The sequence below is a fragment of the Lathyrus oleraceus genome, chromosome 4 (assembly GCF_024323335.1).
Source record: "Lathyrus oleraceus cultivar Zhongwan6 chromosome 4, CAAS_Psat_ZW6_1.0, whole genome shotgun sequence".
Classification (NCBI taxonomy): domain Eukaryota; kingdom Viridiplantae; phylum Streptophyta; class Magnoliopsida; order Fabales; family Fabaceae; genus Lathyrus; species Lathyrus oleraceus.
Window position 1 is genome coordinate 492,905,051 of NC_066582.1, and position 16,164 is coordinate 492,921,214.

The 16,164-nt window shown below is 33.4% G+C and overlaps 1 protein-coding gene across 1 annotated transcript; it reads left to right on the plus strand.

Moving 5' to 3' along the window:
• The first annotated feature begins 12,579 nt into the window (after positions 1 to 12,579).
• On the plus strand, positions 12,580 to 15,221 carry LOC127076643 (uncharacterized). The gene is made up of 2 exons (XM_051018352.1): positions 12,580 to 12,744; positions 13,153 to 15,221. Exon 2 carries the CDS (start codon positions 13,214 to 13,216, stop codon positions 15,059 to 15,061), a length of 1,848 nt encoding a protein of 615 aa, XP_050874309.1. The 5' UTR covers positions 12,580 to 12,744; positions 13,153 to 13,213; the 3' UTR covers positions 15,062 to 15,221.
• The last annotated feature ends 943 nt before the right edge of the window (positions 15,222 to 16,164 follow it).

The window sequence follows — 16,164 nt, forward strand, 5'->3', positions numbered from 1 at the left end:
AATACTCTTAAAATTCGTAAATTAGAACCATACACGCTCAATCATGCCAAAATATAAGTATAAATATTGAAATCCAGATTCACCTTTAGCTATCATGTAGATAAAGCACACGACAAACAACTAAATTGGTATAAGAGTGTGTTTGGATATTAAAATTCAGATCCACTTATTTATCACAAACACTCCACAAACAATAATTTGATTTAGAGGTTTATCAAAATATTGAAATTAAGATTCTCTCATGTTATCATAAACACAAAATACACCATCAATGTCTGAAAAAGAATATAAAATTTCATAACTTAAGATAGATCATTATTATCACAAAAAAACATATATAATTGTTAACTTAAACCTAACATGACATTTCATCACCAACAAATGATTCAAAATGTTTCACCATCTTTAGATTATTGTCTCACAAGCGCCACATCCACCTTAATTAGACTCTTATTTGCGTAATGATGAAATATACTCCACATAACACTTACATATGCATATGTGTTCAACTCAAATTTATTGAACTTAATTTTCTCTTCATTGTCAACCATTGGTGAACGATACTCGATCTTAACTACTCTCTGATTGTTAGTGTAATTCAATATACTCCCCATTTTGAATTTCAGATCTACAAGAGAGATGTTCTATGTATTAGAAGTAATTCATATTTATTAATTATATTATTTTCTTAGCCCCTAAGTTTGTTAGAGGGTATTTCAGTATTTTATCCTATTCTAGTAACCCTAGTTTTAGCTTATAAATAGGGTGACAATCATTGTAACTTTTGTCATGTTTTGTAGCCGTCATTCTCTTAATAGAATATTCATCTTTCATTCTACCTTTGCACCAACAATTGGTATCTAGAGCTCCGGTTCAGATTCATTGGGAAACACGGGAAACACGAGTGAACGTGAGGTCTTGTGTGTTTGATTTTGATTCTTAGATTCGTGTTGAATCTTGAACAAAATCTGATCAGAATTTTAATTCTGTGGGTTGGGAAACACTGTGTGAGAAATCTGAGTGTACTGTGCAAGGTAGAAAGATGAACGGAAACGGCAACATGAACACCAAACTTCCAGTATTTGACGGTAAAAACTGGAATCGTTGGATGATCCAAATGCGTGTACTGTTCGGTGCTCAAGATGTTCTAGATCTTGTCACTGATGGTTATGTTCCGGTAGCAGCAGATGCGACGGATGAACAGAAAAACGCGCAGAAGGAAGTAAGGAAGAAGGATCAGAAAGCATTGTTCTTCATTCATCAATGTGTTGATGTAAATGTGTTTGAGAAGATTGCAGATTCAACGACAACAAAGGCTGCGTGGGACACACTGGTTAGATGTTATGGTGGTGACGCATCAGTGAAGAAGGTGAAGCTTCAGTCCTTGAGAAAGAAATATGAGAATCTCAACATGAAGAATAATGAGAAAGTTTCTGAATACATCTCTAGAGTGATTCTAATCACTAATGAGATGAAAGCGTGTGGAGAAACTCTTTCTGAAGAAACAATCATGGAGAAGGTATTGAGATCCCTTACCTGTCAATTTGATTACATTGTGGTAGCAATAGAACATTCCAAAGATCTGAGCACTATGAGAATTGAAGAGCTGCAGAGCAGTCTAGAAGCGCAAGAGTTGCGTTTAACTGAGAGAACTTCTGAAAGGGAAGTAGAGCAGCAGGCTCTGAAAGCAACTTCTGATAGGAGGTATCAGAAGCAGTCAGAAGCCAGGAGAAGATCTGATGATGGTCAGAAGTCAGAAAGCTCAACCTCTGATAGACAAAAGAATGCTCAGAAGGGAAAAGAGAAGTATGACAAGAAGAAAATCCAATGTTACTGCTGTAAGAAGTTTGGTCATTTTGCTAGAGACTGTTGGTCAAACAAGGAGAGAAAATCAGAAGAAGCAAATATAGCCAGAAGTTCTGATGACGAATCTGTGCTATTGATGGCCTCTGAATCTGATGATATGGATCTGATAGACTGGTGGTATATGGACACTGGCTGTTCAAATCATCTTACTGGAAACAAGAAATGGCTGGTTGACTTTGACTCTGAAAAGAGGACAAAGATCAGATGTGCTGATGACAAATATCTTAATGCAGAAGGTATGGGAAATGTCAGAGTGATTCTGAACAATGGGAAAACAGCATTGATTCAGAACGTGTGGTATGTACCTGGCATCAGAAGCAATCTGATGAGTGTGGGACAATTAATTGAGAAAGGTTTTTCAGTTACCATGAAGGACAATCTTCTGAAGCTGTATGACTGCAATCAGAAGTTGATTATGGAGTCAGAACAGGGAAGGAATAGAACATTCAAGGTGAATGTCAGAACTGCAGACTCAGAATGTCTTAGTGCAACAAGTGCTGAGAAGGAGAGTGAGCTGTGGCACAGAAGATTTGGTCATTTGAATTTCAGAAGCTTAAAACATTTGAATTCAAAGAAGTTGGTACATGGAATTCCTGCAATTAAGAAGCCTGAAAAGTCATGCAAAGTTTGCATGGAAGGAAAACAACCACGATTGCCATTTGCGTCAGAAACTGCTCCAAGAGCAAAACATGCCTTGGGAGTTGTACATTCTGATGTGTGTGGTCCATTTCCAGTAGCATCGATTGGAGGGAATAAATACTTTGTGTTATTTGTTGATGAATTCACAAGAATGACATGGGTATCCCTTATTAAGTTTAAACACGAGGTGTTTGATGAATTCAAGAAGTTCAGAATGAAGGCTGAGAATCAGAGTGGTCAGAAGTTGAAGATTCTTAGAACTGACGGTGGAGGTGAGTATAACTCCAAAGAGTTCCAGAAGTTCTGTGAGGAGAATGGAATTGAGCATGAGGTTACTGCTCCTTATACCCCTCAACACAATGGTCTTGCTGAAAGAAGAAACCGCACTTTGCTTGATATGGTGAGAAGCATGCTAAAGGAGAAGAAGCTTCCTCAGAAGCTCTGGGGAGAAGCTGTTGCCACTGCAACGTATGTACTCAACCGATGTCCTACGAAGAAGTTGAAGGAAATAGTTCCAATACAGAAGTGGACTGGAGATAAGCAAAGTGTTAGTCATCTGAAGGTGTTTGGTTCTGTTTGCTATAAACATGTTCCAGAAGCCAGAAGACAGAAGCTGGATGATAGAAGCAAAGTGATGATTCTGATAGGGTACCACAGTACAGGTGCATACAAGCTCTATTGTCCAGAAACCAATAAAATTGAATTCAGCAGAGATGTGATTGTGAAGGAATCAGAAGTTTGGAATTGGGATAAGTCTCAATCTGATTCTGATGTTAGAACTTCTGAAGAAAGGTCAGAGTTAAGATTTTCTGAAGTTGGAGTAAACTCTGACATTGATTCTGATTCTGATAGTGATTCTGACTCTGGAGAAGACTCAGAAGATGAAGGTGACTCTGATGATCCAGACTCTGATGACCCAGACTCTGATGGTAATCCAGATTCTGGTGGCAATTCAGACTCTGGAAATATGCCAGCCCCTGAAGATGGTCAAAGCTCTGGAGGAAGTCAACCATCTGAAGCTAGAAACTCTGGAGCTCAAGACTCTAAACAAGTTCAGAGACCACAAAGAATCAGAAACATCCCCAGAAGATATGCAGAATTTGACATGCTGCAAGACACTGAAGTAGACTCTGAAGGAGAAGTTATTCAGTGTGCCATGTTAGTAGACTCTGAACCCATAAGTACAGAAGAGGCTCTTAAGCAGAAGCTCTGGCTGAAGGCCATGAAAAAAGAACTTGATGCTATAGAGAGAAACAAGACTTGGAAGCTGACAGAACTTCCAAAAGACAAGAAAGCCATCAGCGTCAGATGGGTTTTCAAGCAGAAGTTAAAGCCAGATGGTTCAATTGGCAAACATAAAGCAAGGTTGGTAGCCAGAGGATTTCTACAGAAACCTGGGTTGGATTACTCTGAAGTGTTTGCACCTGTAGCAAGACATGAAACAATCAGAATGGTGATTGCAATAGCTGCTAACAGGAATTGGCCTCTGATGCATTTAGATGTAAAATCTGCATTTCTGAACGGTCCATTAGAAGAAGAAGTTTACGTGTCACAACCTCCTGGATTTGTGAAAAAGAATCAGGAAGGGATGGTGTACAGATTATACAAAGCTCTATATGGATTGAAACAAGCGCCCAGAGCTTGGAATCAGAAGATTGATTCATTTTTCAAGAAGCAAGGCTTTCAGAAATGTGAGATGGAGTACGGTGTCTATGTTCAGCATACTTCTGAAGGAAATATGACTCTGGTATGTTTATATGTTGATGATATACTGCTGACTGGAAGTTCTGAACAGGAGATAGCCAAGTTCAAGAAAGTTCTGATGAATGAATTCGAAATGACTGATCTAGGCAAAATGACATACTTTCTAGGGATGGAATTCAGATACTCTGAGAAAGGTATTATTTTGCATCAGCTAAAGTATGAATTAGAACTTCTGAAAAGATTTGAACTGAAGAATTGTAAGATTGCTGTCACACCTTCTGATACAAATCAGAAACTGGATTCTGACTCTGATGGAAAGGATGTGGATGCTACAACCTTCAAACAGTTGGTTGGTTCTCTGAGGTATTTGTGCAATACCAGACCTGATATTTGCTATTCAATTGGGATGGTTAGTAGGTTCATGAGTAAACCTAAGTGGTCCCATTACCAAGATGCTGTTAGGATTCTGAGGTATATCAAGGGAACTCTGAAGTATGGAGTATTATTTCCTTCTGGAAGAAAGGATGAGTCAGAACTTCTGAGTTATTCAGATTCTGATTGGTGTGGAGACAGAGTTGACAGAAGAAGTACGTCTGGGTACTTATTCAAATTTCTGGGAGGTCCCATTTCTTGGTGTTCCAAGAAGCAACCTGTTGTGGCATTGTCAACTTGTGAAGCTGAATACATTGCAGGTGTTGTTACTGCATGCCAAACTGTGTGGATTCTGAATCTATTGCAGGATCTGAAGATTAAAGTAAACAAACCTCTGAAGCTGATGATTGACAACAAGTCTGCAATCAATCTTGCCAGAAACCCAGTGTTGCATGGGAGAAGCAAGCACATTGAGACCAAGTATCATTTTCTGAGACATCAAGTTCAGAGGGGAGTGTTAGAAGTTGTACACTGCAGCACTCAGAAACAGTTGGCAGATGTTCTGACGAAAGCTATCAAGACTGATCAATTCCTCAGATTAAGGGATGGAATTGGTGTTACAAGCTTTGATGGAATATGAATTAAGGGATGGTATTAGAAGTAATTCATATTTATTAATTATATTATTTTCTTAGCCCCTAAGTTTGTTAGAGGGTATTTCAGTATTTTATCCTATTCTAGTAACCCTAGTTTTAGCTTATAAATAGGGTGACAATCATTGTAACTTTTGTCATGTTTTGTAGCCGTCATTCTCTTAATAGAATATTCATCTTTCATTCTACCTTTGCACCAACACTATGTGACCCTAAATTCAAAAGGAGGTCACATGTCGTTGAAGAAAAAAATGTAGTACACCAATGAATCAATTTGGAGTGTGTATGTTAACAACATATAAAGAATATTTATAAATTTTTTAGATTATTATGGACCATACAAATGTAATTCTACCTTAGGGGTTGATCTAGATATTGAAATCCGAATAATACACATGGGATGTCCCCAGAATAAAATCTGGATTCACCCTTGTTAGAATCACATATACACATAATATAGGGTTTGTCTGGATATTAAAATCTGGATTGTTCCTTGTTAGCATCACAACATACCACTTGACAATACTTATTTTATGGCATTCAAACACATCAAAACATTAATTCCTATTTTATGCAAGTAATGCTAGATATACATTAAAACATATCAAAATATATATGACTTACATCTATATAAATAACTAATTAACATTACATCCAAAAAGCGTGTCACCGCCTAAATGCATTGTAAGATACAAACTAAAATGCATAAAAAATATGTCACCGCCTAAATCTTTGAGTGATTCCTCCTTTGACTTTTCCTAATTTGATTCTTTTTCAATATAATTTAACTTGAAAAACTCTTTTATCATATCCAAAAAAGTATCCGACCAAGTTTCAGTTTCTTTTGTGGAATGAGATGTTTACTTAGGCGATGTTCGTGGTATATGACATTGTGGTTTCTATTAGGAAAATTATAAGTACCACATTGATTGAAAGATAGAGCATTGAAAGAGTTTATATAGAGTGACACCCCTCACCTTACAAGATAGTTTTATAGGGTTGAGTTAGACCCAACCACACATTTCTAATATGGTATCAAAGCATATCAATCAAACCATGGGTCACCCAATGTTAATATTCACGCACCAAGCCGAAAAGAGTGTTGGGCGTGAGGGGTGTATTGAGAAAATCCTAAGTGCCATATTGATTGGAGATGTAACATTGAAAGATTTTATATAGAGTGACACTCCTCACCTTACAAGTTGGTTTTATAAGGATGAGTTATGTCAAACTCTAATAGTTTTAACTAAACTCGAATACAATATTGTGATTTTGAAAGCCATCTAATACATATAATACGTTATGCATGATTTTAAAGTGGACCACTTCGAAGTGAGAAAAATATTTTTGAGAAACCATATCTTGTCAGATTGATACACAATCTGTTATATGCACTTGTTATAAGATGACTCATTTCAAGGAAACACATCCATTTTTTCATCATTACTGGACCGTTAAGATAATGAATAACAACATCTTGAATTGTATCACATTGTTCTTTTTTCCCGTATAGCATTGTGTATTGTGTGCATACAACTCTTGGATGAGATCTTGGAGGACAAGTTTATGATTCTTCTCTCTTTCATACCTAGCAAAACTGAAATAACGTGATAACTATAATCATCATCATCACCTTTAACATCTATAATCTGGTCAATGTATCTTTGCATAAAAACATGCATCTCTTCAATGTGTATCATTTTTAATAATGATGGTGCAAATGGTGATTTTCTGATGCGAGCATCTTTTAATAAAATATTTTTTAAATTATGAAATTGGAGATTTTGTATAAAGTGATACGGAAAATTTAAAATAGAATGAAGATTGTTTGATTGATGTCACTCAATGTTGATTTGAAATTCTTAGGACCATTGTACTTCAATATCTCTTGTAAAAAGAGAAAAAGAAATTGAGAAAAAAAATGATAAATTCTAAAATAAAAATGAAAGAGTGGCTAATGTAATTTTTTTTCCAACTTTTATATTTGTTAATTCCACTATTAAACTTTAGCATTTTTTTAAATAAAGGTTATTCGAGTAATTTAGTTTATATTCAATTTTCTTTTTATTGATTGGTTTTATTATATGAAAGATTAAAATTTAAAAAATATATATTTTAAATAAAACCGAAAAGTGTTTTTAAATTAAAAATACTTATATATAAACAAGAATTTAATAATATTACATATAAATTTCACACTTTAATTACTTTACCTACTATTTTATATGTAATTAAAAAGTAAGGTTAAGTCCTCGTAAATATGTCAACATTCAATTTTAGTCCTTTTAAAAAATCTCTTCAAACAATAGTCATCGCAAACTTTTCTATCCCTAAAATTGGTCCATACTGTTAGTTTTTACTAACGTTGTTTACGTGGCATATGCCAAATGTGTGTGTTTTTTTACACGTATGACTTATATTAAATTAATTATTTTTATTTTATATTAGTTAAATTGTGAGGGTTATAAACCTCCTCTAAATGTCTAAATTCTCTCACACATTTAATGAAACAATTTCTAAGCAGCTTTGACATGCCTCACTTCTGTCAACGGTGCTCCCACTGCAAAACATAGAATGTACTCACCTGATAGAGCCTACGCATATTGTTTATCATCAATATGAAAGAACACATTACATAGATAATAAAGAAAACAAAACCCTAAAGTTAATTTATGCCTATCGTATGTGTTGTGAAAACACTTCCTGTTGAGTTTACTAAGTCGAGTAGATCATGGTTCACTTTATTGTCATTATTTTCAGTAAGTAGTTGTGACATGATTTATTTGAAAATACATGTTTTGACTTCAAAACAAATAATGGAGAGCACAACTCTAATATCAAGTTGCAGTTTTTCATATGACACATCATGAAATTTGCCTTAAAGTAAAGAATACCTTGAATCTCGTGTCTTGAACAACAAGTTCCTCAAAATAAGCCGTAAGTGCAATATGGTTTCTTATGTGACTTTGCAGGCCTTCCAATCCATAGAGTCACAACACCCTTCAACTGGTTTCTTATGTGACTTTGCAGGCCTTCCAATCCATAGAGTCACAACACCCTCCAAAATTTTAATACTCTAGATCCCAATGTAGGTTAAAAGGCAAGATTACATTACAAATCAAGATCACATCAAAATGGATTAGGGGTTTCAATGCATGAATAGTGCTAATATACTTATGAGCATATGCTGAAATGTATTAAAGTTCCCAAACTACGACGATCAAGCATTTTCCTACTAGGTGATGTCAGCTAAATGCATTTAAATCCCCTCTACAAAAATAATTCAAGTTGTCAAAAGGAGAGAGATTTTTACACCACATACAAATATGTATATTTGTTAATATCCAAAATAAAAGTTTGAAAGACACACCTAAAGCGACGCCCAAGAAGAATTTGCCAGTCTTTATAATCTATAACCATGCTTTTTTCAAAGGTTTGAAAATTCAACATCAGAAGCATACAATTAGACAAGGACTCAGATGCAAGGTTTTCCTCAATATATTACCCAATCTATGAAAGCTATAGTAAAGTGAAAGTTATTCTTTTGGTTGTCACAATTTAGGCACTAAAATTCTTTCTCTTTGAATTAGATTAACCTACTCCCTCCGTCTCATAAAAAATATCTGATTTGGACTACATACGGTTTTTAAGAAAATGATTAGATAAATTGATTTTAAAGATAAAATTATATGTTTGTACTAAAATACCCTTATAAGCTTTTTTAATATTTTCATTAATTACCATTGTACCACTAAAAAACATCTCCTAAAACCATAATTTTACGTTTTGGACAGTGTGAGAATATGAAGAGCTTTTCTTCAATCTAAGTAATCCAACCAATCAATGAGTATATAGAGTAAAAGTCCTATGCTGCTACAATATTTTCATTTTACAAATGACCAATTTTTTTCAGCATGACCATTTTCTTTTGCCAAATTTTCCACCATGACAGTATTTTAGTTTTCTAAATGATTAAATTTTCCCACCATAACTTTTGTATATATATAGAGTATCAGACAATATTTTTCATTATTAGAAATGAAGTTTAGTTTAGGGATACTTGATCTTAATATTGATACTTAAATATTAAATTTGCATAAGTTCAAATACCTGATCTAAATATCAATCAAACGATGCATCAAATGATTTTTTAATTGATTTAAACACTGAACCGTTCATTGAAGATGATCAACAAATGGAAGGAGCTGTTGAAGATGATGAGCAAGTGGAAAGATCACAAATCACAATCAAATGGTAAAATATTTTTAAGTATTTTTATCTTATGAGATGATTTTTATTTTAGATTTTGTTTTATTTACTTTTAATATATATTTTAGAGTTATTTTAATCGTTTATATTAGAGTTATTTTTAATATATATTTTTATTGTATTTCTGCAGTACTTAAAGTTATTTTTAATATATATTTTTACTGGAGTAGTACTTAGAGTTATTTTTAATTTATATTTTTATTGTGTATATTAGAGTTATTTTTAAGATATAATGATTCCTGAGTTATTTTAGAGCTATCTTATGAATTACTTTATTTTCATATTTACTTTAGAGTTATCTCATGGGTTATTTTATTTTCATATTTAATGTATTGTTAAGTGTAACTTCTGTGCCGTGAAAGATGATGATGATGAATTTCGTCAAGTGACCACAAAAGATGGATTTGATATTCGTTTGATGAGTCAATCTCCAAATTCACCAGATTTAAATATTTTAGATCTTGGATTTTTTTTAAGGTTATTCAATCCTTACAACATAAAGAGACTCCTAGAAAAGTTAATGAACTTATTAACGCAATTGTGAATTATTTGAGAACATTTCATCAGTGAAATCTAATTATATATTTTTGACACTACATGAATGATAGAAATTATGAAAGCTAAAGATTCACACAAGTACAAGATTCTAATTATATATTTTTGATACTACATGCATGATAGAAATTATGAAAGCTAAAGGTTCACACAAGTACAAGATTCTACGTACAAAAAAGATAATGTTAGAAAAAGATGGTCAATTCCCTAACCAAATTAAGTGTGATCTCCATGTTAGTTCAAAAATTTTTATATTATTTAGGTTAAGTTTTGTTTTTAAATAAATAAATTATCTCAATTGAATTATAGAATATTTATTTTACAAGATTTCATCTTTTAAAATAATTTTTTATAGCTAAATTTATTTATTGTAAAATTTGTATTTATTTATTTTTGTTTATTTAGTTGTATGAGTAACTAAATTATTGTCGCATTATAAATTTATGTTATAATTGAATATATTCATGAAATAAATAATATAGAAAAATTCATTACTTAAAAGAGAGAAAAGTGGCAACAAGTGAGAGAGTATTAATAACATGGGTTGTTTAAACATGATTTATTTGGAGTGTAAATATAAATAAGAGTAATATTGAAAAAAAACAATAATAAATATTAGCGGTTTAAAGAGATAATTATTTTGAGATATTATAAAAAATAAAAATAGAATATTTTTTATAAAATGGAAAGAATAGTTTATATATATTGTGAATCCTGATTGGTGAACTGTCCACCGTATTTCATTTTTTTTAATAAAGTAATAAATGTCAAAAATAAAAATATCTTAAGTTTTATAATTCAATTTTCCTGTATATATTTTTGTATTTGGAGTTTGTATTTGGAAGAGATGTTGCACATAATTCATGAAATTTATGTAAGTTTCACTACATATTATAGACATGTTCTTTATTAAAATAAAAATAATAAATTTAATAAAAATCATAAGTGTAAAAGAGTTATATTTGGTATGTTATGCAGGAATTGAAATTAAAGGGAGACATCAATTTTAAAGATGAAAAAATATGCAAGGATTGTTATCCAAAAAAAAATTTAGATAGACTAAAATTAAATATTAAACTATTTATAAGACGAAAATCATATTCAACCATAAATAATATATCTATTTTATTTTTAAATATTATACGAAAGATATATTTATAAAAATAGTTTAATAAAATAAAAATAACATGATTTTGACTAGGGGTGTGCATGGTTCAAAACCATAACCAAATTGAACCAAATATATGGATCAGTTTGGTTTTTAAAACCACTTTGATAAAACCGGTTTATATTTTTAAAATCGGTTTATGTTTGGATCGGTTTGGTTAATAACCGGTTTGTACTAAAAAAATTAATTTTTGTTTGGATCAATTTTAAAACCAAATTTCCCTCAAATTTAATTTTCATTCCAACAACTTATTAACTCTATCCAATCGCTCTTGAAATCAATCACTATTTTTAAATTTCAATCTGAAAAATCAAAATTAAATAATTACCTATAAGATAGAAAAAAAAATCAATTTTAAAAAAAAGAGTTTTAAATCGATATTTTTCAAACCAGTTTTTTATTTTCTTTAAAAAAACAGTTTTATAAAAAAAATAATTTTATAAAAAAAACAATTTAAAAAAATTATAAAAATAAATCAGGTTTAAAAAATTATACGATTCAGTTTTATTGACCGTAGTTTTTTGCAGCTTCTCAATTTTATTTAAGAGGATAATGATCAACAATGTCACATTTAATTTTACAATAATAAAAAAGTAAAGTAATTGCCACGTCATAAAAATAACTGACTAGTTGTAAGGAGAAATTAAAATGATAAAATTTTCGTTGACTTTTTTCAAACTCACAAATAAATAGGGACGAAATTGCCAACTTGTTTTCAGTTTGTTTTCTTTGCAAATATCCAAATATACAGGAAAAAAACATTGAAAAACAAATTGTATACTAATACTATATTTTCTATACAAATCTTTAAAAACAGAAATCAATAGAAACAATTCACAACCAATTAAAGCTAAGAAAATGGAAAAAAAATAACTCCATAATACAACACACAATTACAAAATTACAAATTTATTACTCACAGAATTTGACCTAAACATTGTTAAAGAACACCAACATGAAAGCAAACATCACAACTTTCAATACCATTTACAATACGATGCAGGTTTTGATGAGTTTGGAATTTGAAGAATGATGAAGAGAAAAAAAATGAAAAAAGTTTGGATTTTTGAGAATTAGGGATTCTGAAATTTGTGTTTTTGGTTGATTTGAAATGATTATTGAAAAATGGTAACCGTTTACTTGAACCGGTTTGTAATAATGGTTACCGGTTTTTTTTTTAATTTGATAAATGGATCACCAATTTCAAAATATAATTTTGGATTGGGTTTTAAAATTTGGATCAATTTGGATAAGAATTTGGTTCATGGTTATTGGTTATTTTGCACACCCCTAATTTTGACAACTGTGTTAGACAAGATCACATGAACATTTAGAAGGACTAAGTTGCAAAATGCAAAATTGACTCAAATTGCAATTATGAAAAATTGAAAATATAACACAGTCCATGCATGCTAGTGGATAACAACACTCTCCTCGACCTTTTCTTCTTCACTTTGCTCCACCACCATTAACGCCGGCCACCGTGAAACCGCCGTGACTGCTTCATATCCGACCAAGGTTATTCTCCTTACGGGTTTCTCTTCTGCTCCATGTTTTGAGTGCTCATTTTCATTTCACCTCTATCACTTTACTATTTCCCTTTTCAGAATTTGGATTTCCCCAATCTACATGAACCCTAATATGTTTTCTTGTTCAATTCATGCAATTCAACCCATTTTTGTATAATTAGAGTTGCATATGACTAATTCCCTAACTAAATTACACGTTTTTATGAAATTGCTCTACCACTTACATATGGGTTTTTCAATTTCTTGAAATCGTTCGTTCTTATGTGTACTACTAATATTTTGGTAGAATTATCCCATTAATTTTTTGAATTTGGTAATCTTTGTTTGGTTGTGTGTTATAGTGTTGGTTTCATATCTCATTTTCTGTTATTATGTGTTTTCTTCTCTGTCTTTCCAGATAAAAGTTAAGCATATTGGATGGTGGTGTTTTGAACCAAATAACATACACTGGACTAAAAATGAATGTGTTAACCCCCAATGCGGTACAGCAACTGTCACTATCTTTCTCAAAATCGATATCATGTTTTGAATGGCAGAACAAGAGCAAACTGTTCCTCACAGTGACTGTAGCAAAACCACCTTCTCGGTCAACTGTGATCCGAATGGGTGGAGGGCCAAGAACTTTCCCAGGAGGGGTGTCCAAGTGGCAGTGGAAGAGAATGCAGGCCAAGAAGGCCAAGCAGCTCATGAAAGCGCGGCTATGCCGGGAGCGGCAGATATATGAAATGAGGAAGAGGGCTGAACTTAAGGCTGCTGTGTCTGAGCTTGAGAAGCCTTGGGAGGTGGTTGAGAAGCCCCCCAAGTTGTTCTCTATCAAAGCTGATGAGCAGCTCAAGGTTTTGGCTGATAGGTTTCAGAAGCCTGGCGGGTTTGACCTTTGGACGGAAAATGATGGACCACAGTTGTTTCAAACCCCTGATGATTTGCCTTCTGCAAGGTTCTTTCCTAAAGGGGTTGTTCATAGTATCAAGCCTTATCTGAAAGTTACTAATGATGACTTGTTGGAGGGACCAGATGTTCTGGAAGATGATGGTGGGGAAGGGTATTGGTTAGAGAATGTTGCTGATGATGAAGGTGATTCTTCTTCTTTGAATTATGGGAACAATGAAATGAACGTGGGTGTCCAATTTAGAAATAATGGAAATGGAAGGAGGTATTTGTCAGAGAGTGTTGATGGGTCTAATGATGGAGAGCGTTCTTCTCATTTGAGTAGTGGGAGAAATGAATTGAATGGTCGTGGTGGATTGAGAAAGAATGGGAATGGGAGGAGGCATTTGTCGGAGGATGTTGATCAGTCCCATGACGAGAAGCGTTCTTCTCATTTGAGTAGTGGGAGGAATGGACCGAATGTTCGTGGTGGGTTGAGAAAGAATGGGAATAGGAGGAGGTATTTGTCAGAGGATGTTGATCAGTCCCATGACGAGGAGCGTTCTTCTCATTTGAGTAGTGGGAGGAATGAACCGAATGTTCGTGGTGGGTTGAGAAAGAATGGGAATGGGAGGAGGTATTTGCCGGAGGATGTTGATCGGTCCCATGACGGGGAGCGTTCTTCTCATTTTAGTAGTGGGAGGAATGATTTGAATGTTCGTGGTGGATTGAGAAAGAATGGGAATGGAAGGAGGTATTTGTCAGGGGATATTGATCGGTCCCATGGTGGGGAGCGTTCTTCTCATTTGAGTAGTGGGAAGAATGAGTTGAATGTTCGTGGTGGATTGAGAAAGAATGGGAATGGGAGGAGGTATTCGTTAGGGGATGTTGATCTGCCAGATAATGAAGAGCATTATTCTTCTTTGAATTCTGGGAGAAATGAATTGGATGTTGGTGCTAGAATGTGGAAGCACAGGAATGGAAGGAAGTTTATTTCTAAGGGTGTTGATGGGCCAGATGGTGCAGAGCGATCTTCTCCTTCTCATGTGAGGAATGGAGTAAGTTTTGATGGCAAATTTGGGAATAAAGGGAGTGCGAGGGTTATATCCAAGGATGGTCATACTGATCGGTCTAATGGAACTGGTGATGTTAGATCAAGAAGGAAAGAGAGTGGAAGGGGGTCTATGTCTAAGGATATTAGTGGGCCTAATGGGATGTATGCAGGAAGAGATGGTTCTGTTAGAACACGAAGAGGGAGTAGTTCCGTTGCAGGCAGAAGTTATGGAAAATATACTCAGAGGACTTCAAACAATGCTTCACGAAGAGTTAGAGATGTAGATTCTGAAGTTTATGATATGGGTTTGCAACAAGATGGAAGTTATAAGTTCTTAGAGACTGAGCAATCTGACTCTACAAGTTGGTCAACTCTGGACTCTTAGTGAAGGGTCATTCTTAGTTATCAATGGGTTTTAATGTTAGTTATAGGCCTGCTTGAGGATGATGACTGATGCTCTGTCTACACTTTCTCAGGCATTGTAAAAGTATATTTTGTATATAGTGCACTTGATCTTGAATGAAAATGTTGAATTTCAAATTAAAGTCTTTTGTATTCTTTTAAAACTTTTGAACTGCATAAACTCATATAATGCTTGTTGCTTGCAATCATTTGAAAGTCCGTAGAGTGTACTTTATTAACAGTGTAATGATATGTATATTGTAAATACATAACCTTTTCATAGGTGATTTCTCTTAAAAGTGTCGTGTTTGAAACCAACTGTTTTTTGTTTCAAAAACTAACCAACAACAATAACTAAGTTATCTTAAATCAAATTTGATAAAATAAGTTTTGTCCTTGACTACATGAATATTGAGAAATTGGTATTATATTGGCATACTAGAATCTAATCAAGGCGAACTCACAACTAAGCTGTTAATCTTAGTGATTGCAATTCAGAGTTCGAATTGGATTTTGAAGTAGTATATGGAATAGTGGACCCCGTACAAGCTCCCAAGTCATACTTGTATCTTTTCTTATTTCACCCGACTGGCAAAATTGCCATCTGTATATATTTAATCCTTAACATTTTGCTGCAGGCTGCATACTGAGAGCTATTGCTTTTGCCTTTATTAATGCTGATAAAAGTAGTAACTGTGACAGTTTGCAGATGTTTTCTAGAAACTGTAGGATGATCAAACTCTTTATGTAGAATCTCTAGAATTTAGAAGCAAAATATCAAAATCTAGTGAGGTTTGAGGTGGTATGAAATTTTTCGTCGCTCCTTTAATTTTCATTCTCTCTTTATGGCATCGCTCATGTTTCCTTTCAATTATAGGTATGAGGGTAAAGACATTAGCAATAGAATCAATGAGTTGTGACCTTATTCATGATGAAATGAAGGTAGGTTCTTTGGTTTTGACATTGTTGAACGTGTACATGCTTTCCTTAATTGTATCATTTTAATAAAAAAAGCTATCTTTTGGTTCAATCATTTCAATGTTGCTTTTCTTTTTCCAATTTTTACTAGCAAGCAAGTTGAAAGAC